Source organism: Takifugu flavidus, chromosome 4 (genome assembly GCF_003711565.1).
Source record: "Takifugu flavidus isolate HTHZ2018 chromosome 4, ASM371156v2, whole genome shotgun sequence".
Lineage (NCBI taxonomy): Eukaryota > Metazoa > Chordata > Actinopteri > Tetraodontiformes > Tetraodontidae > Takifugu > Takifugu flavidus.
Window position 1 is genome coordinate 3,371,706 of NC_079523.1, and position 24,307 is coordinate 3,396,012.

General features: G+C 42.8%; 5 protein-coding genes, 1 long non-coding RNA gene and 2 other non-coding genes across 11 annotated transcripts; 3 read left to right on the forward strand and 5 right to left on the reverse strand.

Moving 5' to 3' along the window:
• The first annotated feature begins 721 nt into the window (after positions 1 to 721).
• On the forward strand, positions 722 to 5,969 carry nek4 (NIMA-related kinase 4). Its single transcript, XM_057029059.1, has 18 exons — positions 722 to 1,038; positions 1,349 to 1,615; positions 1,697 to 1,894; positions 1,966 to 2,073; positions 2,190 to 2,344; positions 2,544 to 2,673; positions 2,746 to 3,261; positions 3,342 to 3,389; positions 3,510 to 3,599; positions 3,679 to 3,828; positions 3,946 to 4,009; positions 4,145 to 4,242; positions 4,354 to 4,423; positions 4,554 to 4,648; positions 4,714 to 4,805; positions 4,899 to 5,089; positions 5,189 to 5,322; positions 5,429 to 5,969. The coding sequence occupies exons 1-18, from the start codon at positions 949 to 951 to the stop codon at positions 5,525 to 5,527; spliced, it is 2,595 nt and encodes an 864-aa protein (XP_056885039.1). The 5' UTR covers positions 722 to 948; the 3' UTR covers positions 5,528 to 5,969.
• An 88-nt stretch (positions 5,970 to 6,057) lies between these two features.
• spcs1 (signal peptidase complex subunit 1) lies at positions 6,058 to 7,118 on the reverse strand. Its single transcript, XM_057029069.1, has 4 exons — positions 6,980 to 7,118; positions 6,612 to 6,671; positions 6,446 to 6,532; positions 6,058 to 6,310 (listed from the first exon to the last, which is right to left on the reverse strand). The coding sequence occupies exons 1-4, from the start codon at positions 7,013 to 7,015 to the stop codon at positions 6,185 to 6,187; spliced, it is 309 nt and encodes a 102-aa protein (XP_056885049.1). The 5' UTR covers positions 7,016 to 7,118; the 3' UTR covers positions 6,058 to 6,184.
• A 328-nt stretch (positions 7,119 to 7,446) lies between these two features.
• glt8d1 (glycosyltransferase 8 domain containing 1) lies at positions 7,447 to 10,544 on the forward strand. 2 transcript variants are annotated; one of them, XM_057029065.1, is made up of 9 exons: positions 7,447 to 7,819; positions 7,989 to 8,087; positions 8,182 to 8,392; positions 8,590 to 8,707; positions 8,804 to 8,888; positions 8,994 to 9,106; positions 9,189 to 9,355; positions 9,457 to 9,569; positions 9,649 to 10,544. In XM_057029065.1, exons 1-9 carry the CDS (start codon positions 7,759 to 7,761, stop codon positions 9,831 to 9,833), a joined length of 1,152 nt encoding a protein of 383 aa, XP_056885045.1. In that variant the 5' UTR covers positions 7,447 to 7,758; the 3' UTR covers positions 9,834 to 10,544. The 2 variants fall into 2 exon arrangements, with proteins under 2 accessions (XP_056885045.1, XP_056885046.1); XM_057029066.1 differs by having other exon boundaries at positions 7,451 to 7,611.
• Positions 10,545 to 10,609: 65 nt separating this feature from the next.
• Positions 10,610 to 14,955, reverse strand: gnl3 (guanine nucleotide binding protein-like 3 (nucleolar)). Of its 2 annotated transcripts, none has more exons than XM_057029062.1 (15): positions 14,830 to 14,955; positions 14,577 to 14,635; positions 14,294 to 14,434; positions 14,082 to 14,201; positions 13,915 to 13,995; positions 13,694 to 13,829; positions 13,514 to 13,617; positions 12,808 to 12,958; positions 12,593 to 12,680; positions 12,302 to 12,479; positions 12,088 to 12,230; positions 11,761 to 11,897; positions 11,500 to 11,639; positions 11,246 to 11,315; positions 10,610 to 11,173 (listed from the first exon to the last, which is right to left on the reverse strand). In XM_057029062.1, the coding sequence occupies exons 1-15, from the start codon at positions 14,840 to 14,842 to the stop codon at positions 11,082 to 11,084; spliced, it is 1,653 nt and encodes a 550-aa protein (XP_056885042.1). In that variant the 5' UTR covers positions 14,843 to 14,955; the 3' UTR covers positions 10,610 to 11,081. The 2 variants fall into 2 exon arrangements, with proteins under 2 accessions (XP_056885042.1, XP_056885040.1); XM_057029060.1 differs by having other exon boundaries at positions 12,808 to 12,961; positions 14,830 to 14,954.
• LOC130525122 (small nucleolar RNA SNORD19) lies at positions 11,388 to 11,462 on the reverse strand. The gene has a single exon (XR_008950386.1). It is a non-coding gene; the product is annotated as a small nucleolar RNA SNORD19 (small nucleolar RNA).
• Positions 13,032 to 13,165, reverse strand: LOC130525124 (small nucleolar RNA SNORA47). The gene has a single exon (XR_008950388.1). It is a non-coding gene; the product is annotated as a small nucleolar RNA SNORA47 (small nucleolar RNA).
• Positions 14,956 to 15,674: 719 nt separating the features above from the next.
• LOC130523668 (zinc finger and SCAN domain-containing protein 22-like) lies at positions 15,675 to 19,913 on the forward strand. 2 transcript variants are annotated; one of them, XM_057029063.1, is made up of 4 exons: positions 15,675 to 15,968; positions 16,757 to 17,584; positions 18,993 to 19,056; positions 19,123 to 19,913. In XM_057029063.1, exons 1-4 carry the CDS (start codon positions 15,788 to 15,790, stop codon positions 19,184 to 19,186), a joined length of 1,137 nt encoding a protein of 378 aa, XP_056885043.1. In that variant the 5' UTR covers positions 15,675 to 15,787; the 3' UTR covers positions 19,187 to 19,913. The 2 variants fall into 2 exon arrangements, with proteins under 2 accessions (XP_056885043.1, XP_056885044.1); XM_057029064.1 differs by lacking the exons at positions 18,993 to 19,056; positions 19,123 to 19,913 and having other exon boundaries at positions 15,684 to 15,968; positions 16,757 to 18,811.
• Positions 19,914 to 21,247: 1,334 nt separating this feature from the next.
• Positions 21,248 to 23,234, reverse strand: LOC130523672 (uncharacterized). The gene is made up of 2 exons (XR_008949963.1): positions 22,867 to 23,234; positions 21,248 to 21,491 (listed from the first exon to the last, which is right to left on the reverse strand). It is a non-coding gene; the product is annotated as an uncharacterized LOC130523672 (long non-coding RNA).
• Positions 23,235 to 24,307: the final 1,073 nt, after the last annotated feature.

Sequence of the window (24,307 nt, forward strand, 5' to 3'; positions counted from 1 at the left end):
TCCTTTCACACGCGAGCCCGTAAACGATGAACTTTGGTTAGAAAGGCGCATGGTGCAACAAAACTTTTTTATGACTAAAGGTGTGGTAAAATATCACTGTTTCCACTATTAATGTCTCGTATAGGTAACTTGATGTGAGCGCAGGTGAAAAAATAGGCAGTACTGGATAAACTATATCAAAACATAGAGTAAGAGTAAGTAAAGTGCTGCGTAGTTCACTGGATGAAAAGATGGAGCTTCCTAAACCAAGTATTTGTCCCATTTTAATGTATTGAATGTGAAGTAAAATTTAGAATTGGGAAAGAGTGCAAACTTTAAAATAAAAGATTTTTTTTTAAAAAAGACTGAATACTAGTGTATTTAATTCTGATACATATAAGAACGATCCTGGCAGAAAGTGTTCGTCTCTGCGTCTCTCTGCAGTTTAGTGCCCCATCTAGTGGTCAATGTGGTAGAACACGATCTATCTATCTATCTATCTATCTATCTATCTATCTATCTATCTATCTATCTATCTATCTATCTATCTATCTATCTATCTATCTATCTATCTATCTGCCTGCCTGCCTGCCTGCCTGCCTGCCTGCCTGCCTGTCTGTCTGTCTGTCTGTCTGTCTGTCTGTCTGTCTGTCTGTCTGTCTAAGCCGGTAGCAGTGACCTCTATCCGCCGCAGGGGGCGCTGTGATCAAACAGAGGCATGTTTGGGTCTCGGACCCTCTCTTCATCGTTGGTATGGTGAGGGCGGACTGTTGCCTAGTGACGAAATGTATTGATTGTTCCTGATTTCATATGTTTTCAAATCTGATAGCTGGCGCTAACCAGGGCCAACTTTTCCCGAACGGATTTCCTTTCCTGGACTGTGATGCCGGAATAATGTGACGACTTAAAAAGCAGTGTTTTTTCTTGAAGGTGTCGCGTAATGATCCGACGGAGTCACCTTTTAAAAAGATGATGAATAATTACATTTCCATCAGGGTTGTTGGGAAAGGCAGCTACGGAGAGGTGAACTTGGTGAAACACAAAACAGACAGACAGCAGGTAAGACAGGAATGCGGGAAATAAATAACTTTTACCTTGAAGTTGTTTGAAACCGTGATTTGCTTCCTGTCGTAGACATTAGTGAGATTTGGGAATTTCACATGGGATTTGGGAATTTTAGTAAGACCTGGTTCATATAATACATGAAATGACTTGTACTTTACAATTGCTGATCTCCTATGTCAGGATTTCAAGACTTACAAGTGCTCATTCATTAATGGATCACTTCTTAATAGATTAGCATTGACTGGGAATTTGATGCTTTTCACAAGAATACGCAGCGTGACTGCACATCTTTGCTATTCCACAGTATGTTATCAAGAAGCTGAATTTGATCACCTCCTCCAAGCGAGAACGGCGTGCTGCAGAGCAGGAGGCGCAGCTTCTGTCTGAGCTGCGACATCCCAACATTGTGACATACAGGGAGTCTTGGGAGGGAGAGGACTGCCAGCTCTACATTGTGATGGGTTTCTGTGAAGGTGGTGACCTGTATCATCGTCTCAAGCAGCAAAAAGGGGAACTCTTACCTGAGAGACAGGTGGTGGAGTGGTTTGTCCAGATAGCCATGGCACTGGAGGTATGTGGGGACACAAATAATGTCAAATGAGGATCATGGAGGATGTCTGAAGTCAAGTGCTCTGAGTGCTTTGTTTTATAGTACCTGCATGGAAGGAACATTCTTCACCGGGACCTTAAAACACAGAACATCTTCTTGACAAAGCTTAACATCATAAAAGTCGGAGACCTTGGCATTGCCCGAGTATTGGAGAACCAGAATGATATGGCCAGCACACTTATAGGGACCCCTTACTACATGAGTCCAGAGCTTTTCTCAAACAAGCCCTACAATCACAAGGTATCCTAGCTTTATTGATTTTATTTTTTTACAGGGATGATCTAAAGATTAAATTTGATTTCTTTTTCTAGTCTGATGTTTGGGCCCTGGGTTGCTGTGTGTATGAAATGTCCACACTGAAACATGCCTTCAATGCCAGAGACATGAACTCACTGGTCTATCGCATTGTACAAGGAAAGGTGCGCTTCATCTTTAAATAGATCTTTATATTCAGACTGCTCAGGTGCTGGTTTTTTTCCTCTCTCAATATTACATCAACTCTAACAATGAGGTATTTTTCTGTTTTTCTCATTAGTTGCCGCAGATGCCCAGTAAGTACGATCCACACCTAGGAGAGCTGATAAAATGCATGCTGTGTAAGAGACCCGAAGACAGGCCTGATGTCAAAGTCATCCTTCGGCAGCCCTACATCAAGGGACAGATCGCGCTGTTCCTCAAAGCTACTAAAGAGTAGGTGATAGTGTCATTCATTCTATTCTTACCCAGGTGCTCTTATTTACATTAAAACTGGACTAATATTACTTTAAATGCTATCACTGTGGAAGGTTTATTTTGTTTACTCTTCTTTGTTGCCTTTTTTTACTAATATGCAATAGGCAGAATCATAAATAGATCCATATAATTATATATCTGCTGTGGTTCATTCCAGAAAAACTGCTAAATCTAAAAAGAAAACAGTGAGCAGTGTAGACTGCAATACCAACGCTGCATCATCAGTCACATCTCCGCCAAAACGTGAGAAAAGTGCCAGATGTGAAAGTCAGGCTGGAGGGAAACAGGTGTGTTTGACCTCTGTTGCTCTGATGTTAGAAAGGTCATCTGTCACTAACCTAAGGTTCTTTCCTCTTTAGCTCCGAAAAGAAGAGAAATCACACCAGCGCAAAGCATGGAACAGCGTCAGTGAGGAAACTCCGGTCCAAGCAGCTTCATCGCCCAAACCTTCCTCGCCTGATGCTCTCAAAGCCAGCTCTGTCTCCCTGGCAACCATCAGCAACATTAATATTGATATGGATGAGGACCTGAGGAAGAAAGAGCTGCAGGGCTCACAGTCGGGTGTGTCACCCTCTCAGGCTCTGAGTCACAACAAGGGAAGAGGGAAACCAGATTCCTCCGCTCCTTCTGTTGACCCTCCACTGGATCTCAAGTCTCTGTCAGGTGATGACATTAAGGAAGGAGAGGAGTGTGTTTCCAAAGGATTACACATCCATCAAGAAAAACAGACCACAAATGAGGATAATACCACGGACTTACTTAAAGATAACAATGTAAAAGTTTCTGGACTGGCTTTGAAAACATGTAGAACCATAACAAACGACACTGTGACTCTGCTTAAAGGTGCTCCATCACACCATCCATCAGAAATGCACGTGAGTGTCCCAGAAGATGATGTGTTATGAAGCTATGATTTGTTATTTATTATTTATTTACCCTAATTTTCTCTTTAAAGGAAAGCCTAGAATCTACTGAAAAGCTATTAGAGCCACTTCCTGCAGTGGTGAGCACGAACAAATTATAGAAATGAAAATCTTAGATAATACAAAGTAAACACTGAGGATATTTTGGGCTTTTTTTGTGGGCTCGTAAAGATAAATCCTGTGTATTTGCATCTGTTCAGGAGGAATCTACCTCAGCGTCAGAAACGGCTGCACCGCAGCAGCACGGAGGGAGGGGCGCAGGACCAGCAGCTGAGAATATAGAGGACAAGGTGAAGATGCACTTACTTGAATTGAAATGTTTAATTTCTTTCAATTTGTAATCATTTTTCTTCCCTCTATTTTGTTCAGGCACCGAGAGCTCTACCTCCACTTCCCACCGTGAGTGTTGACCTGGAGGGCAGCGGGAAGAGCAAACGGAGCCCAGAGGGCAAGAATGCAAGTGCAGCTACGATCTCATCACCCGGTTCCTGTAATAATGTATTCCTGGCACCAAAACTGGTGAGCAAGCTCCCTGCAACAGGACAGGATTTGGCTTATGTTGTTTCTATGATCCCTGTCCACAAGTGTTAACGTTGGGATTCTCTATATTTATTTGCTAATACCAATTTTTTACAGGATCGTCTGACTGCTAGGGAGAGGAGAAGGCTGAAAAAGTCACAGGAGATTTCCACTGAAACGGGTGGGCGCTGTCACATTAAACTACTATATCGATCACATTGGTTAGCTATAGGCGGGATTATGTGCGTGGTTTTTAACGAGAGTTAGAGAGTTTCAATTTCAACAGTCAACATTCTTTTTCCTGCTATTTTCACAGGTGGCGGTGTTAAAAGTTCACCTGATGTTATTACTCTCAAAGATGAGCACCTCCATCATCCAGTTACCAGATCAGTGTCAGACGTCCCCAACATCAAGGTACCGCTTCCCCGTCGCCATGGCATCCAGTAATCATCCTGGTGATTTCAATTACCCGTGTTGCGTGAGAGCAAATGTCAGACCAAAATGAATTAAGGATTCAATTTTCAGGATCGTCCCCTGACTGCCAGAGAGCGGAGAAGGCTGAGGCAATCGCAGGAGAGTACCAGCAACACCACAGGTAGTGGCTACTCAATAGATCATTGTTATTGGAACAGGAAAAGAATGTAAAAGCTGAAGAGATACTGTTCAGAAAGCATTTAGAGCTCCTTATAGTGTGTATAGAATTACACACTGCTGTTGTTTTACAGGTTTTGTTACAAGGCCGCACTCTGATGTCATCCAGGATGATCACGACTATGCCCCGATTTTGAGATCTTTTTCAGATCTTACCACCAGCAGTAAGGTACCGACACAGAGGGCAACGCATCAGTCTCTGCGATAAACCGTCTGAACAGTGTTTATGTACAGCTAAGCAGGTTGCCGAAGCCAAGGTCGGGTGAAGATGAGGGCACCTCGTCTACAAGTTCGACTGAACAATCAGATGTGGATTACAGGGAAAGGTGAAGTGTGGCTCAAAACAAGGAAAACTTCAACCATGCTCGATCTGATACAACTGCCAAGATGTTTACCTTTTCTTTCTTCATTTTCTGCAGGAAGGCTGAATCCTGCGACATGCAGGATTTAGTCCAGATGATGACCCAGACTTTGAGAATGGATATTGAAGACAGTGTGAATGAGGCAGACAAAGGCATCTTTGGTCTGACAGCACTGCCTGAATTTAAGCTTAACGGGAAGTACCGAGATACTCTGGCACTTCACGGGAAGTCTGGAGAGGAAGCACAAGGTTTGTCCCTTAGGCAAATACAGTTAGGTTCGATGCTTTTAACCACCTCTATAGAATTTATTGACCGATTGGTGTCTAATCAGCATCTCTGTCATAAAGGCTCCACATCTGGCCCAGCCAAGATACGCAGAGCCATAGAACACCTGAGGACAGATGTCGTTAAGGGCCTGGGAATCAAGCTGCTGGACAACATCATGGAAATCATGGAAGAGGAAGATGACAACAAGAGAGAGGTTGGACTTTAGTAAATAATAATGAAGAAACGGAAGAAAATTTCTGCTGAAATTCACCGAGAAACCTTTGGAAGCAATTCACATTCTCATCACTTTGTCATTACAGCAATGCCTTCGTCACCGTATGGGTGATGAGAAGTATCAAGCTTATGCTGTCATGGTGAGGCAGCTGAAGTTTCTGGAGGATGTTGCCTTTAAGGTTTAGGGAGGTTTTAGCGACTTGTAGAATAACCCCTGACATTTCCGTGGTACAGTTGTAATGCCAATGGTAAGAATGGACTGACAATACGCCAATTAAAAATGTCAGTCTTGATCAAAGAGCTGTGATTCATGCCCAAAAAGCACTTGTGGCATCTCCATTATTGTTTCTGAATAAACTTCAATTACAGTTGCATTTTTTACAGATTTTGTTGTAGAAACCTTGTAAATAGGTAGATTAAAACTCCTTTGCAAATCAGTAATATGTAGATATTCCTATGTTCTTTGAATAACTATGCAACATGTGATCATCAAAGTCTTTTATGCTGTGTTTAATTCTGATACCTTTCAGTTTCAAACAGTGAATCTTTGAGTATTTTAGAATTCATCTCTGTGCCTGTATTTGTGGCATTTTAAATATTCCCAATAAATCCTTTTTTAAACATCTAGACATGTGTATCGGTGCAAGTTAAAATAATTTCCATTTCTTATGTTGTAGACCTCAGGAAAAAAAATAAATACAAATCAAACAGCACATTTGTAAAATAAACATGAGGGGTTTATTTGGATTTTCAACTACAATTAATGACTGACAAAAGTATTAAATTGGGTAAAGTCATTTCAAATTGTTGAGGATTATGCAACCGGTGGAAAGATTTCTGAATTATTTGTGCTTCTTCTTCTTGATACCTTCTGGAGGTTTCTGGCTGGTCTCCCCACCAATCTCTGGAATGGGTGGCTGCCAAGACAAAGGATTCTTTCTGTACATTGGCCATGGAGGCAGGGTCAGCTAAAAGAGGGGGGGAAAGGTAGAATTCTGTATAGTCAGAGCCTTCCACAAAAGGTTTGTGCATGTTATACACTCCCAAAGACAGACATTCAACAAGTTTTCCCTGATTTATGGCACTGAGTAAATGCAACTTACCACACAGGACACAGCAAATCCAGCCAACACAATGTAGACTGTCCACCCAAACTGTTCAATTATCAGCCCATAGACAAACCCAATGACCTGCAGGTGCAACATCGTTGGTTAATATATGGAGGGGACAAGGAAGGTAATCTACCGTGTTTCCATGTGTCGTGCTTACCGCTGAGACTAGTATTATTCCTTGGAAAATTTGTTCAGCCAACTTCTGACCTTTATAATCCTGCAAAACAGAGTATGAGAAGGGAAAAGGAAATCATGAGCAGTAGACAGTAGAGGATGTGCATTAGCTAGCACAAACCGCAAACGTATATTCATGCACCAGAACAAATGGTTTGGATTATACGGTATTTAACCGGTCTCCAATTGCTTAATTGTTTGAACATTTCGCCTTGTGATAGTTTCACATCATGTTATAGTTTAACCAGCCGTTAACAATAAAATGCAGAATAAACGCCTTATATAAACGCAAACTTTTCGAACCGAATAAATCGATAATATTACAAGAAACAAAAATGACTGGATTATTACCATGTGCGTTGGAATTGTTTTAAAAATCGACAGCATCTTGGGACGTAATAACTGGCGAGCACAAACAAGCAGCGGATAACTGACTTCCGGTTACAAAAGCTACGTCATGCTGTTAAGGACCCATCCGGTTCCATCTAAAGTGTTGTAAAATTATCGGCATGAGGGTTATGACTTGAAATTATTGTGATCGCACATGTTTTTAATTGCATAATGATTTTATTGTAAAATAATTAAAATTGTTGATAATTGTAGACTATTTGAGTTTGAGCCGAGTGGAAACTTTTGATTGGCCAAATCTTCGCCTGTTTCGATTCAATTTATGACTTTAACATCATAAATATGGTTAACTCGTATTTCCAGTTGTTTCTTTATATTTCTATGTACCGTTGTGCATATATGTTTGGCGTGATATGGCATCGTCGATGCACTGAAAATGGAAACGATGGGGAATTTAGAACAGGCAGCTCAATTAGTCTCTATTTGTGGCAGCAAACAAACTTGTTCATATTGAGGTGGCAGTTTGGCTTTAGTGCACACAGTACAGGTTACTGGTTTTGCAGCCCAGTTGTTTGCTTTAAGAGCTATATTCAGTGCTGCAACTATTCTACAGAATACTGCATGAGAACTATTAGGTGACTGTTCTTTCCCTCACTTGCTTAGTGATGCGCTCGCCACGCTGGCGAACTGAACCCAGTCTTCATGATCTAGACATTCGATAGACATTGGTCTCCTTTCAACAACTGTATTTTTTTTAAAAAATTATTATTAGTTGTTATTCTATGGTATTTATCATACGGACTGGACCGACGGATAAAGCTGTTACTATGACATTCAGAAGAGGTTAGTAAGATTTAAGGTGACTGTTTCTTATTTTTATCTATGCATTTTGTATAGCACGGCAGAAATAAGATACTGATGAAATTAACCATTTTATATTCTCTCCTGCACTTTCCTCATTGTTGTGAAAATAATGCTGCCATCGTCCATCTGCTCTGTGTTTGTCTTTCAGTAAACCTGATCATCCTAGTGTTGCTGGCTGTTGCCTTCCTTATCATTGTTGAACGAAATCTACTTAATTTGAGTGAATTTTTGTACAAGGAAAGCCCAGGTATGTTCATGACGTTTTGGGTGTATGACTGGGCAAATCTTCAGTGCAGTGGGACCTGGTAAACAGATTTGCAAACCTCATGTCTACCATCCAGATGCAGACATTGTCCTCCCCTTTGAGTCAGAGCTGTCCCCAGATTTGAGGGTCCAGATGGCGAGGAAAGGAGAGGAGATCCCTGTCCTCATTACTGCATCTGAAGATAGACTTGGAGCTGTGATTGCTGCTATGAACAGTGTTTACCATAACAGTAAAGCCAATGTTGCCTTCACCATTGTTACCCTGAATGACACTGTGGACCACTTAAAGTAAGCCCAGCTCAATGCTTTGTGTGTTTGTGTTCCTTGAATTGAAAGGATTGTATGTAATACACATTATTCAGTACAGACAAATATGTAATTATTGCTCTTGGGACTGTTAGTGAGGAGCTGATAATTATCGGTTTTAGCTGAAAACAATCGCTGTTATTCAAATGACTGTTCTTTTTTGTTTGTCTTTCCATCAGGGCGTGGCTCAGTAAGACAAAGCTAAAACATGTCAATTATAAGATAATTATTTTTGAGCCTGGACTTTTAAGCGGGAGGATATCCAAAGATGCAAAGACAATGGAAACAGTAAAACCGGTACGAGAACAAATCCAATTTATCGGGGGATGAAAATGAATGATCACACTTGTTTTTAGTTGGTGTGTTATTGTGTTGTCATCTGTGTATTCTCAGTTAACCTTTGCAAGATTTTATATCCCTGCCTATCTACCTGAGGCAGAGAAAGCCATCTATTTGGATGATGATATTGTTGTACAAGGTGAGGCAGCAACATTTCATTCAAAAATGTCCACTCATGTGGCAACTTATTGATTCTGGACTTGTCGCAGTAAGATAAGATAATGTTGTGCTTCTTCTAATACAGGAGACATTCAGGAGTTGTATGAAACTAAAATCCGACCAGGACACGCGGCTGCCTTCTCAGATGACTGTGATTCTGCCTCTGCTAAGGGAATTGTTCGAGGAGCGGGAAATCAGGTCGGCACAATTTGTCGGATTTTTGTCTAAATATTTAATTTAATGCTGAAATAATAAATCCCCTTCTTTTTTTAAATAATAGAATAATTATATAGGTTTCTTGGATTTCAAGAAAGAGGCGATTAAAAAGCTGGGGATGAGAGCCAACACGTGTAGCTTTAACCCTGGTGTCATCATTGCCAATCTGACTGAGTGGAAGAACCAGAACATCACTCAGCAGCTGCAGCACTGGATGGAGCTGAACACACAGTATGTTTCTTGTCCTGGTGAAACGGGGCTCCATGTCTTTTTGAAAGATAAAGTTTCTCTTCATTCATTGAAATAACATTTTAAATGTACCATTCCCTCAGGGAAGATCTGTACACTAAGACACTGGCAGAAAGTGTCACGACTCCTCCACTGCTCATCGTTTTCTACAAGCGTCACTCCACCATCGACCCCATGTGGCACGTCCGACACCTCGGTAAGTTTTGCTGAGTTCCGAGTACGTCACAAAATCTGAGCTCCAATCTTAATTATCATCACTTAACTTTGTTTCCCAGGCACCAGTGGAGCTGGAAACCGTTACTCCCCTCAGTTTGTGAAAGCTGCCAAACTCCTCCACTGGAATGGACACTATAAACCGTGGGGGAGAACGTCCTCATTTACTGACGTGTGGGACAAATGGTTCATCTCAGACCCCACAGGGAAATTCCATCCCGTTCGAAGACATTCGGGGGAAAAATAACAGCTAAAATGGTTGGACCGGACCTCAGGATACCTCAGGAAAATATCAAAATATATATTTGCCACTCGGAACTGTGTTTTCATCACCACACAGAATTTACTATTCCTGTACTCTCAGTATTTTATTATATGGGGAACACACGTTTTATTCACACTGCTTTAAGAGACCACTCAAGCTTGTTTTGATGCACTACAGAGAAAATTCCAAGTATCATTTCAAATGTGATGCATATTTTATGTACAAATATTTGCATCAGATCAGTATTAGAGACAAACATGCACATCTTAAGTGCAGTTTTAGCATTTCATGCCACATGCAGCTAAATAGCCTTTTATACTGTGTGTGTGTATATATATATATATATATAACAAGTACTGAGGTGATACTTGTGCCTCAAATCAATGTAGCGGTCCGTCATTATGGGTCTTGACTTACCGTATTTCAACTCGTCATATCAGATGCTTTTTACCTCATTTGTTTTATTTGTATTTCTGCATTTTCAGTGTGACATTTGATATCATCATTGGTGTGTGTGCTCATCTTTAAGGTCGAACCAGTACGAGTGGGTTAACCCACCTAATCATTACTTCACAGCTGTTTTATCTTCAGACCAGTAACAAGTTTTGCAGAATTAGATCCATTTTTTTTAAATTACAAATGTATTTTTTTTTAAAAAAGTGCAATAAAGTTGGGTTTAATAATCTCGTCAAACAGGTTTTTAGGCTTAACTGCTTTTTATTGTGCAGTCAGATTTTCTGAAAGGTCGGAGCAGCAAATATACTTGTAAAGGTTTTATTATTTGTCTATGTACATTATTTTGCATGAACTGTTAAAATGGAGCTCATGCTTAGACAACTGGAACCAGAAACAAGTGGAGGTACGGCTCATTGTCCACACAATTCACCTATTTACAAGATAAAGGATGGCAGACATTTCTGGGGAAGGAAACAAACAGCACAGGTCTGCACTTGTCGCAACACATCACTGTTGCTAAACAAAGATGCATCTTCAGGTTAAATACGTGTACCGCCACATACAGACACCAAAATGGATGATGCCTACACAAAGTGGCAGCGACTCTTTTCAATCAGCTGCAAAACTAAAACAACTGGTCAGCAGAAGCTCCAAAGGTGGTTGGAGACGAGTTACTCCACCCTCATCAGCAGAAGAGAAAGTGAATTTTCCTTCAGCCTCAACACATCTTAAGATTGACCAGCTGCCGCTTTAGCGCTTGCAAAAGAAAAGTCCTCATTTAAAATCTGTGTTGAAGTCATAGGTGTCGTCTGAAGCCAGGCTTAGGTCAGTGGGGACAGGCTTGAAATGAACACGGGCTGTTTTCTCTGGGAAAAGAAACAAGGTGTGAAAATCTATCGAGAATTTCAACTGTGGTTTTTTTTTTTTTAATCATTTACTTTTGACAGACGCCTTTGGGGGTTCCTTGAGTTTTTCCTCTTCATTTTGCTCCTCAGAAGTTTCTTTGGACTAGAAAAACAATAGGGAAAGTTCGAATACAACTGCTTGGTGTCAATATCAGGGTCTTACAAAACAATGAAAGGTTCAGGGTGGATCAGAGTTGGATTAGAAGTCTTCACAAATAAATCAAGACTTGCAGTTTTGTCCTCATTTCCAGGAGACCAAAGCAGCGGTACTACTTCAGAAAAGTTACCTCATTGTTTCCATTTTGGCCTAATTCTCTTTCTGTGGACGCAGGACTTTCCTTGGGGATGTCGCTGACATTCACCAGACCTGCAGTCGGTCCTTTGGAGGTGAAGGTTACACTACTGGACAGGTTTGGAAACCTGACACCTAACAGGAAATGCACGAAAAATAATAGTCATGGTTGGTTTTCAGTATCCTCAATGTTACCTACACATGACAGATTAACAACTATTCGGTGGTGCTGGTCTGCTAAATAAAGCAATAGTACTTTTTAAAGTTTCCTCATTGCCCTTCTGAAGCGCCTTCAGGTCCCAGCCATCCTGCATCTTCGAGACCACATCATCAGTCACGTAGGCAGGGGGGCAGTGGCTGTCCTGGCCTCTGCAGTGGTAGCTGAGCTTGGGTCTGAGAAAAGACCAATATCCGAGTTTAGGCTGCAGCCTCTACTTTCTAATGTATCGCTGCAGTTCTCCTCATGGATCAGAGTTGGATTAGAAGTCTTCATATAGAAATACAGAAATACATTTTTGTCCTCATATCCAAAATAAAACTGCCTCCCGACTCCTGAGAAAAATAAATACATAAAAGTAATCACCCGGTCCAATCAGCCAGGAAAACTGTGGCCGCCTGCTCTGTGTTTGGGAGTCCGCCCTTCTGCAGGTATCCACGCTTCTTGGCGAGCATGGTCAGAAATTCCAAAGCGTTCCGGAAGTTAGGGATATTATACTGAAGCGTAATCTGGGGAAAGAAAGATCAATTAAATGAAATATAAAAGCTCAATCCTCGTTTCTTCTGATGGAGATTCTTACCAGTGTCTGGTCGCACTGCTTGAGCAGACAGCCAACCGCTTCCAGAGCAGCGTTGGTGTCCTCCTCCGCCGTCAGACCCCTCAGAGCCATAGAGGCTTGTGGGTTGGTTGGTGAGGCGATCAGTCCTGGACTGTCCAACAGCTTCACAGTGTTTGAAACGTTCACCTCTTGCATGGATCTGAGTGGAAGGCGTCAGACAATGTTTGACTAAAAAGGCTAAGATGTTCCTAAGAAAAAAGGTCCCATAAAAATTAATGCAACTGAAGTGATCCGAGTGTTTAAGTGACTCACCTTGTGGTGCCTTTCTTGACACCTGAAAGGCAGACGAGGCTCCCCTTTAAAATGTTGATGAGGCTGCTTTTTCCAACATTAGGAAAGCCTGGAATTCCAAAAACATATTTTTCATCAATTTGTCTACATTAGAAATATGTTACAAAAAAGGGCTGTCAAACAGTTAATATGATGGGTACGGTGAGTTGACAGGAACGGGTCTTTGTTGTACTTACCAACTACACCCACTTTCAGCGGAGCACCATTCTTTGTTTTGGCAGCCAATCTTGTCAAGATCTGCGTTAGACAGTTGTTTCCAGCACATGTGGCTGCTCTGGATTGGTCTAGGATTTCATTAGAGACGGATATTCTTTTCCTCTTGGAGCGCTGCTGAGCATGAGCAAAGACACAAAGTTAAAACAGTTTCAATAACATCAGCAAAACACATGATTTCGCTCATATTATGTCTACAAACACACATTCTAGCTCGGCTTTTTGCAGAGCTACATATCTGGCATGTTTGTTTGTTATTCTTGGAGGTTATTACCAGTTAAAACAGCACAATACAAACTGTTCAACCTTCTCAGTCCTCCATATAGCAGCAGCATTATTAAATCTTCACCAGTGAAAACAGTGGCAAAAAATGTTCGTACACTGACAGAAGACAATTGATATATTACAATCCTCCATTTTAAAAGTATTTATTACACTTCCACGCAACTTACACATGAATAATTAAAAGAGTCATAAAATCCATTACACTAGAAATGAACTTCATTTCTATATGCACAGAAAATATGCTATATGTATAGCTGAAATTGTGCCATGTCCAAGATTTAAGTTAGACATTATAGGATGCCAGACCTTGAACATTATTCTCAACAGCCCCCAGACAATTTTGACTTGACTTTATTGTGATGTGCAGTAAAATGCATCTCCTACCACTTTGGTGGTCCTCAGCTGTGCTGAAGATTTAAAAGCCACAACCGGAAACTCTGCTTGTAAGCACTTAATCCACTTCTGTAGGTTTTCCTTTGGTACCAGATCTACAACAGAGAACCCAAAAAGATGTTCAAGTCCAACCCTCTTGTACTTGATGAACTATGACGTAAATATATTCACCTATTTTGCTTAGAACCAGAAGCAGCTTCTTGTTTCCTTCTCTTTGTAGCACTGCCTCCTCCAGCTGTGGACATCGATAGCCCAGGGGGTCACGAGCATCAAGCACTTCTATCACCACATCAGATGCATCGATTACCTGGAACAGTAGAGAGGACATTCCGCTTCAATGACTCGAGTCCTACATTTCTGTTCTGAGAATCAAAGCGGTTGGAAAGTGTTACCTTGTTTAACTCAGAGCAAAGATGCTTATTGGAGTTCCTGTTGGCAGCTTTCTGATTTTCTGAATTCTTCTGCCTTTCCACCTGTGGAAACACACCCAACAAACATGAAGGTGAGACAATAAAAGCACAACAAATCCAAACGACGGAGGACTGGTGGAGTTTTGAACCTGCCGAGCCTTTTTGGCACTGGGCTCAGCTTCTTTGCTTCCAGGCTCTTTAGTTTGTTTTCTCTTCTGGGCTCTCTGTTCTTTTTTAGCTTCTTTGTTCCGTTGTTTTTCTTCCTCGATCTACAAAAAAAAAAGATGAACGCACACATTATTTAGGTATTAAACGGCTGTCATGGAGGCAAAGTTGTTCAGCGGGGGACATGAGAGCAGACCTGTTGCCTCCTTTGCTCGGCCTCTCGCAGGACCTCTTCTTTGAAGGGAGCAATGCTCGGCACGCCAGGGTCCTTCTTCACCCGCTTGCTCACTCCTTTCTTTTTCGCCTCTTTTCTCAGTTTTTTGTGGTGTTCCCGAACCTAATCCGGAGTATCATAATGTAAATCAGCAACCAGAGCATGCAGCTATATAGTAACTCATGTGAAAATACGGGATTTGATCCGGTCCACGCGGGCCTCCTCCGTCATAATGCTCTAAACCACTGTGAAGTAAGATCTTTACCTTTTTCTGGATCTTATAACGTTTCGAACATGACATCCGCTTACTGGCCTTCTTCAACTCTAAAGACAAGGATGAAAAATAATTTATTCAGCGCGGATTCAACGGATAGTTTAACCTAAACATGAAGGCAAGGCGTCGGTCAATAAAAGCGTCAGCGCCGCTTGATCAGCCGGTCGATACATTTTTTAATAACCTATTAAATGTATTAATAACCCAATATTCCACAGAAAGATTATCGCATGCGTAAACTTACTTGGTCGCTTCATGTTGAAGATGTGCTTAGAATAATGTGTGTCCTACTGTCACACGTGGAGAGCGATAGAAAGTGACGTATTTTTACTTCCGCTTGTGGCGTCTGTTACTGCGCCCCCTTTCGACGAGGAGTGGTCAGTGAGCGAAAAACACGCTAATAATACTATCATGATGACTACTAATAAAAATAATAATGACGACAATACAGTCGTTCTACTCGTGTAAAACACATTTATCAGGTATATTTAATTCATCTTAACCATTTTAATCCTGACTGTATTGTCGGGGAAAAAAGAAAAATAAATATTCACAGAAAGATTCACATGCCTGCTCTATGTGTCTGATGACATCTAAAGATTTCAAAGACCCTATTTACAGTGTCAAGAATATTGTGTCTGGTACTATGCTTGGAGAGATCAAACAAGGGAGTGATCTGATTTTTTTAAATCTCGTTCCTTCCCCAGTATTCACATTCTGTCCTCCTCCTTGCTGACTTTGTCACAAAGATTCACCTCTTATTCAGCAGCTTCACAAGTGTCCTTGGTCAACTGTCAGTCACATGCATTCTCATGCTACTTTCAGCTAATACAAGACATAAAATAAAATGTTCTCAGTGATAGAGTCATGTTAAAGACAAGGAAAGCTTTTTGCACAGTTATTTGTAAAACTCCGGTTATATGTGGGGAAATGTTTATGCAATGAAGTATGTTGCTGTCTAAGTTGCGGCATATCGGGCAACTGGCCTCTAACTTGAGAGTGATGTGCCTAAAACAGCTACTTGAGGCCGACTGAGGAGTTTGTTCCTGAATGTCTGCAGCATGTGTCGGGGTGACGGGAGGCCCACGGGCCTCGAGGCAAGCACGGGGGGAGAAGAAGAAACAACTCCCGGTCACGTGACTGGGCTGAGCATCTTTGGTCCATTTTGGATTGTAGCAGGGTCTCCGCGCAACCCAAGAAAAATGACCAAACTGCAGTTTCTAAACGTCTTTCTGACGGAGCGCCTCATGCTTGCTGCGCAGGAGATCTATAAATCCGTGGAGGATACGATCTTAGAGTACCAGGAGGAGATCGCGATCCGGGAGCGGGAGAACGACCATCTAAGGCGCAAGCTGCGAGACGCTGGGATTGAAATATGGCCAGGTTAGCTCCTCTCGAAGCTAACTGCACATTTGGCTCCTTCGCGCCCCACCAGCCGCGTTGATGTGGTGGCGAATTTTTTTTTTTTTTAAAGGAAAACGACAGAAAATCTCGTTAAAACGGCGTTATCGCACGGCACCGCAGGTCAATTTTAGCTGTTAACGAGCTACTTGACGGTAGCTGGGCTTGTTGTGTAGCGGCTACCGCGTTAGCATCCTTTGTTCGTTAGCCAGTTAGTCTAGCCGACCTGCTAAGCGGTTATTTATTATCATTTTTGAAGACGTTTAGCATTTCTGAGGCAACACCATTACATTGTATCCCCTACTGGCTCTGAAAAGTGAACTCGGACAAAAGGAAGGCGTAAGATTCACCTGACTTTAGAGCTTTAGCATCTTGTTTGTGTGTTGAACCGCTGGAATAGTTTGTTTCGATGTTTACGCATGCAAATATTTCTATATGTTAAATATTGCAAATGCAGCCGCTATGAATGGTTCTTATGTCCCTTCAAATGTAATCAATATCGATTTTTATGCATTCCCTAGTGTTTTGACGAGTTCCCAGTCAGTTCTGAAGGATACTAGATGTGTTTTCCCCAAAAAACCAAAAGGAATTCTGTTAGTTCGACAACTCAAGTGGCCACGACGCAAAATCTAAAATCAGATGATTCAGCGACCGTATTTTGGGGAGTTTAAGTGAAAAGCAATAATGTCTTTTACTTTTGCCGACTTTGTGAAATGTGTACAGGATATATTCATAAAAATGTGCCTCCCTTTGTCTGTGGATCTTCTTAGATCGTCCATCCATGCCACTGCTGGATGATGAGGATGGCGAGCATCCGCGGCGCGAGTGGAGCCCCAGCATGGGCCACGAAGAGCGCATCCCTATTCAGATTAAGGATAAGAGAGATCCCCGCACCAACCAAGTAGATGATCAACTCCGTGGCCATGGTGCATGCAACACACCGGAGAACATGTTCAATCCCCAGCGGGTAGGGAACGACTACCCCCAGGAAGGCCCCCACACTTCCTCCCTTTCTCAGAACCAAGGCGTGGAGAACAGGGAGAGAGACCACGGATCTCGAGGCCCTTCCAGGCACGTGAAGGTGGAAAGTGCCGGAGGCCACCGGGGGTCGACGTCCTCCAACAGCGGCTCCCAGCCACTTGCGACTGTCAACCCAAACTGCTCAAATGAAAACAACATAGATATTATCGGGGCGGAGAACGGACAGATGCTTGGTGCCAAAGGAGCCGGAGGTAACAGGGGACAGGCCGCTCACATGCGCAACCAACCGGCCAACGCTGTGGACTGCCCCCATCAGAAGTCCCCTCTACAAGCCCACATGTCGTCCTTTTGTTGCAAAGTGTGCGGCGAGGCTTTTAGCCACATCGGGCACCTACACGTTCACGTCCAAGTGCACACACGGGAAAAACCGTACCGCTGCGGAGTGTGTGGGAAGTGCTGCAGCTCATCCGGCAGACTTCAGGAGCACCAGCGTAGCCACACTGGCGAAAAGCCCTTCCGCTGCCAGATTTGTGGAAAGGGCTTCACGCAGATGGCTCACTTGAAGGTCCACATGAGGATTCATACGGGGGAGAAGCCGTACAGCTGCCCCGTGTGTGGTAAATGCTTCAGCCGCTCTGACAAAATCAAAAGGCATCTTCAGACCCATAGTCGGGAAGGATCGTACTTCTCGGGGCAATAATGCTAACATTTGCCGCTAACCCAGTCTGTGAATTAATGTGGGGAACTTTCCTCCGGAAGCTAATACTGCTGCCATTAGCACAAGTTTTCCACTTTCCAAGAATTAGGAAATTTTTTTAGGTTTCTTATCTAACCCAATCGTTGACCTCACTCCCTCAGTAGACTTTTTATTAGTCCATTTAGAATCTCATTGAATTAATTTTCTATTTCTCGCTAAGTATTAAATCTCTAAGACGCATGTTGTGTCATTAGTTAGCCTTTTGAATACCAAACAAGTCCTTAGTCATACGAACAGTCTTCCACACATGCCTCGAGATGGCGGCGCGTTTAAACGTGCGACAGCGTTCGGAGTTGGTCGGCCAGTCCTGAGTTTAACACCTCTGGATATCAATCGGTTGATATGTGAAATCACCAGATTCTTTTCCATCCACTCTTAAAACAAACTACCTGACAAATGTTCAGATAGTTGTTGGACATTTTATTTAAAGAAATGGAAACGTCAGCGGTACCTGTGGTATTGACTTCTTAAAAAGTGGGGTTTCTTTGGCACTTAGTCCCGTTCAGGCCGTATTCTGTCTAAGTGCTGGTAAATAACCAGAAATACAGCAAGTCTTTTGAGACATTTCAGTGTTTCGATGGTCTCTAAACTAGAATGTTTCAAGTTTGTGCAGACACCTGATAACTGGGGCCAGATATATCGGCTCAGCTTTCCTGTCTTCACTCATGATTCACATGTCATGTATGTGGGCTTTTATTTTCAAGCCGACTGTCCCCAGAAGAGTAGATTTACCATTAGAAGTTTTTTCCCCCCCATCTCAGGATTAATGCTGCATTCAAAACATGTGGGCACACTAGAATCATAGATTGGGGAGGGGGACCATGGGGTTTGTGAGTTATCCCCTGGGTTTTTACCCCTCCTTGCAGGAATACAAAAAGCACAAAATTGACAATTTGCGTGTTATTGCCCTGCCAGTAAAACCCTCCCAGCGTGATGAATGCAGCATGGGACGACCTCCTCGCAGCTGACCAGCCACCTTTCACTGTCTTCTGTGGGATGCTTTTGATCCCAGCACGAAAACACACATGTACAGTGTTATAACGTTGCATATTAAATGTTATTTTTAATAAACTAGTCATTGCGTATACGTCATTTGTCCAATTAATGTGTACGGGCCAAACTTAAATAAATATTCTTTATAGTCCAGAACTTGCAGACTAGTCCAGAGCATTGCTGACTGAAACATTTTCCCAACGCCGTCCTGTTTGCTAAATCTAAACATTATTCTTTAACATTTAGTTTATTGTGACGCCAGTTTTCTCCTGCAGTACCAAAATGTAACGACAGGGGGCAGAGTTTTGCCTCCAGTTCAAACTGCCTTTCATATCTACGGTATAAATAAGGTTTTATGATTCAATTTACTGTCTTTATTCAACATCTAATTGATTTTTTTAACAGTGACAGCTGCAAAGTGAGCTACTTTAATCCTTTCACCGCTGTGCCATTACATATTTATAACTAAGTATTGCTCTGCCCACCATAAAGGCGCATCTCCTCACCAGTAGCCAAAGCCAGTGTCTGCAGTCCAGCACTGCGAAATCAGGAATCTAACAAGCTTCCGCCGATTGAATCCCCAAATCAATTTTGATTAACCACCAAACTAGGACCATTGAGTTTGAGTTCTCCGTTAAAACAATCAGGGAGGTTAATAAATGGCGCCCCAGCGCGACAACTAATGGAGGCAATTAGAATCATCCGGGAGACGTAGACGACCAGTTATGTAATCCAAAGTGTGCGTGACTGGTTTGGTGTCCCTCTCTTACGTGTGTTCTAATAAAGAATAACCTGCCATTTTGTATAATTTGTCGCGTTAAACAGCAACTGCAGCCCACATTTGTTGCCCAAGTAACAGCCCATTAGAGGGATGGTTGGATCGATCACTCTGAAAGCAGAAGGGTGTCATGATTTTATGAGACGCCGCCGCTTTGGTGCCAAACATCTGCTGATTGATTAATGGTGTTGTGATGGGAGTGTTCTGCAGGGATTGTATTTAAATGTTGATCGAGCTCCGCTTCCTGCGTCGGGCGACGGCGGCGCTTAATAACGTGTGACGCTGCTGTGTGGTTAAAATCAGCAGGGGGGAGGAAGAGGAGGGAGGAAGAGGAGGCCAGCTGAGGCGACTGTCTGACCTGACGGCGAAGATTTCAAACCGTTTTAAAGAAATCAGAATAAATACTTGAGAAAATGTCTCCAAATGCCTGATTCTGTATATTCAGGGGATCAGTCGATCTATTATCACCGGTCACCAGCCCATCACACGACACACACACTGTTCACTCACACACTCACACACCTCGACTCAGTCCCATATAACTGGACTGCGGAGGTGATCCGCACATGCAGAGACGCTGACCTGAGCTTGGATCAAACCCACGACAGTAGCTTTGGCACGAGGGTTCAACGTTAAAGAAAGGGCCTCGAATCCAGGCTGTAAGGTAAATATTGGACATTTTTGCAAAATAAAAGAGAAAATTCTTCTTCTACCTTTCATGACTCCCAGTTGAATTGTTTTTAATCAGTTTGTCTCTGATCCAACTACTTTTTCAGCACAAAACGGGACCATTTTGCCCCGATGATGCGGTAAATCTCTCTCACTTTCTCCCTGTTTCTGAGGGAGGGATGTTTTTCCCATTGTTGCTTCCTGCTGTACCTCCATGTGCACTGTGACGGTGTAGCCGCTCACGGTTAAAGCTGACAAAGCTCTGCAAAGTCCATTCATCACTGGTGCTAAATTGTGGCTCCTCTAGCTCGTTTTGTGTCCCCCGGGGGTCGTGTTGGAATCGTGGCTGTCAAAACGCTCAAGATTTACTGTGTTTTCTTGTATATGTGCACATCTGCAGAGAACAGTCAGACACTGCCGGGCCTGATAAAAAACTGCCCTGTGGAATAATTATCAGCCTGAAAAATCCATTATGGGCTTTAAAGGGGATTAATCTGTTTACAACTGGATTATAGCACTCAGCTGTTCACTTTAGTTCCTTCTTATTTCCATTTTTAGGAGCGAGCTGCAGGGACTTCCAGAGTATTAAATGTTATAAAAGTCGCACACATGCAAGGATGAAGGAGAAACTCTGAGTCATCATCCCTTTATTTGCATTGTGTCTTTTTAATTTAGCTCTTTCCCCCCCTCTGTCTTCTCCTGCCATCCATCACTGCCGCCTCCACCCTCTACTCCCCCCCTCAGTCATCTCTGGGCTCCGCTGTCATATTTCACAGCCGTGTTTTAACATCGACGTGCACATTTTAAGTCAGCAGGGTCGTGCGGATCATCATAGTTCCCATCAATCGTGGAAATCGAAGGGTTTTTCCCCTCCTACAGGGGAAGTGATCGCTCAGTTTTAGAGGCTTCCCTTCCTTCTATGAGAAACATGGTGATAAATATCAACATATCATTGTATTGAAAAGCAGCCAGGTCATCTTGCAATATGATTTTCACATGTGTGACGTGTGTCCGGAGGATTCTCAGGTGTGGCGACCTCATGGAAACTCGATAACCCTGTTAGAAGTGATGAGGACATATCTGGACATTTGGATTAGATAACGTAGCCGTGGTTCTTTATTTAGGTGCTCACCTTTTACGTAATCCCCCCTTTTAAACCACTTCAGGGGCCCAGTTTGAGGGCAAAGGGTCATCCATCAATAACTGTCCTCGTAAGCGGCCTCGTTCTTTGTCCTGTGACGTGCTCTGCTGCTCATGTTTCATGTTTCAATTATCAGGTCCTCCCATAGAAAAGTTCAGGCCCCCGTAAAGATCCCACTCTGATCCGCTGCCTGCATATACAAAAACACGATGAGGGTTATGAGCATGAATATATCTGGACCTGCAGACCCCTGTGCTGAAGCAGGTCGTCCATTTTGCTAATAAAGTTATAAATAAGGCAAAACTCATATTTCCTGTTTTCCATATTTCCTTGTACAAATGACTGTATATACAGAGGAGGAGAGGAGAGAGGGGGAGTAAACAGAGGAAGGAAATGAGAAGGCAGTGTGTGTGTGTGTGTGTGTGTATATGGGGGGGGTGGCTTTGGTTCATCGAGCACCAGTTTATTGGACCTCATTAGAGATGAAGTTTCATAATAGAGGATTCGCGCTAACAACCTGGTGCATTGGCCCCTGCTGGGGCAACTGGGTTCAGAACCGACACGCTCGGACGAGTTCATGAGGATTAGGGGGCGCCCTGCTCGGGCCTGCGGGCTCCTCCATCAATAGTAATAATAGACCAATTTTTTGGGCGCTACATGGTTCCTTCCATCTGAACATACACACTGGCTTGATGGGAGCTGTGTTACTGTGCTTCATAGCTGCGTCACACACTTTCATTACCCCAACCTGTTCTTATGCTACAGCCTGTTCTGTCCTGGATGGACTGATCAAAATGTCAGGAGGAGACGCTGGAATGAACATATCCAAAAAAGTCAGTGAACGCCCCGGCTGGGTCCTTCAGAGCGGAGCGCTCAGTCATGGTCTGACTGTTTTTCATGACACATCCACAGCGGCAGGACCGCTGGAGCCCAAAGCAGACAAGGCAGCGGACGTCCCACTTCTTTCTTTGGCTATTATTTATTTAAATTCAACTCAGTACTTCTGGGGTGAAATGTGAACCCGTGCCACTTTTGGTACTGATGGAAGAATAACAGTCAGACGGCCTTTCAATATAAATCACTGCTGCGGTTTTGCACAGCAATGACATTAGCATGCTAACCAACTAGCCATAGCCCATTTTTATTAGTGAAGTGCACCTCTAGAGGGATCTGTGGTCTACAACTGCAAACTACTAATAAATGACTCCATACATCACCCATAAACAAATACCGCTAACTCAGTGTTAACTTTAAATTAACTAAATTAAATTAACTTCATATAACATTATATAAAGCATCCTGTGTGGAGAATCAGATCAATATTTTAGAAAGAAAAAAAACAACTATTCATTGTCCCTAATTTAACCTTCTGTTGACACAGCCAGCTGGGCTATTTTACATAAGCGTCTCCGAGCGCCTGGATTTTCAACATGACTATCATTAAAAGTTCCACCTTTTTCCAGGAGTGAACCAACAGATGTCCGTTTCTTTAGCAGTAAAGCTGACCTGAGGTTTCTCAGGCAATCTCCGGCGGCAGAAGGTCAAAGTAGCAAAAATCCACTTAACTTTGAGGAGGTCTCCTCCAGCAGAGTGACTTTCGCCACACTGAGGACTAAAAATAGCAGAAGTCTCTTCCAACACCAGCCAGAGTTTGAGCATTGCTGGGCTCTGAGTGACTGTGTTCTACCCGTGTCACCAGGGCACCGTTACACACAGATTACACGGCTTTTAAAGATGTAAATACTTCCCACAATTCACTGAGAAAACAACCTGCGAGGAGCAAAACCACACAGCTCTGAGTCTGATTGGAAAACAGAGCCGTACCTGTGGAATGCATATAAAATATATGGAGGTCATTTTAGTTCTCATGGAAGAGAGGAACAGTTCGCCAGCAGCGCTTCTGTCTGCAGAATTACAATGAGCTCCGGCTCTCAGCCTCCTCTAATCGATACTGGAGCCTCCACAGAAGGAGGAGGAGGGTTTTGGTAAAAAAAAAAAAAAAAAAAAAAAAAGGTGAGGTGAGGTGACCTGCACATTATATGGAAATGAACACACTACACACACTTGAGGAGACACAATAAGCAACGAAGTGATGAGAGAATGATGTCTGCGAATGTGGGATCATTTTGTTTGACCCGCCAGACAAAGACTGCAGGTGTTACAGAAGGTTGGAGAGCAGCAGTTTATAACTGGAGTCCTATTCCCTCATCCCACATCCAGACGATGCAGTCTTCATTTTCATTTTCTCCAGATGGAACCAGATGAAAAGTGTGTTTATTATGTTAAAAAAACCAAAACGGTGCATGTTTGGCAATATTTCAGTCATAACATGGAATCTCGGCCTTTTTTGGTTCCCTGCTTCCTGGCAAAAAAGCTTAAAATGTTTGGGATATCTGTTATATAATCTGTTGATCCATCCCTCCATCCCTTCTGGTGAAGAATGCTCCACCAGTTCCAGTAAGAATGTTCCTTCACTTACTGTGAACTGCCTCTTCCAATGTAATTGGATCACAGTTTTTTATACAGTCAAGTGCTGCGTTGAGAGCCTACTTGGCCTTTTTATCACATTCTGATGAATTTCCTCGTAGTTGTGACAGTAGCGTGTGTGTTCGCTCCAGGGACCCAAACCATCACGTAGCAACATGAAAGACATGAAAGAGAACCGTCAGTTCAAGTGCGTCGTGACGGACGGAGGAAGGCCACAGATTTGGAAGCTCTTTCAGCCTGTTCTTCCTGGCGCAGCCGTTTGATACCAAGAAATCACACAAATCAACATTTCCCACATAGAGAAGATGATGGATCGCCCGAGGCCGTCTGATCTTCAGCATCTGTGCCCGACGATCCATGTTGTTGTTGGCTCGGCATCAAAGATTCCGTCGGGATGCGCCTTCATGCAGGTTTATGTCAGAGAGGGATGGACCAGATGCTAACAGCTGGTGCAGGCTGGTACAGAACTCTCTCAGGAATCTTGCATGTGCGTAAGAATGCAAAAGCATAACATC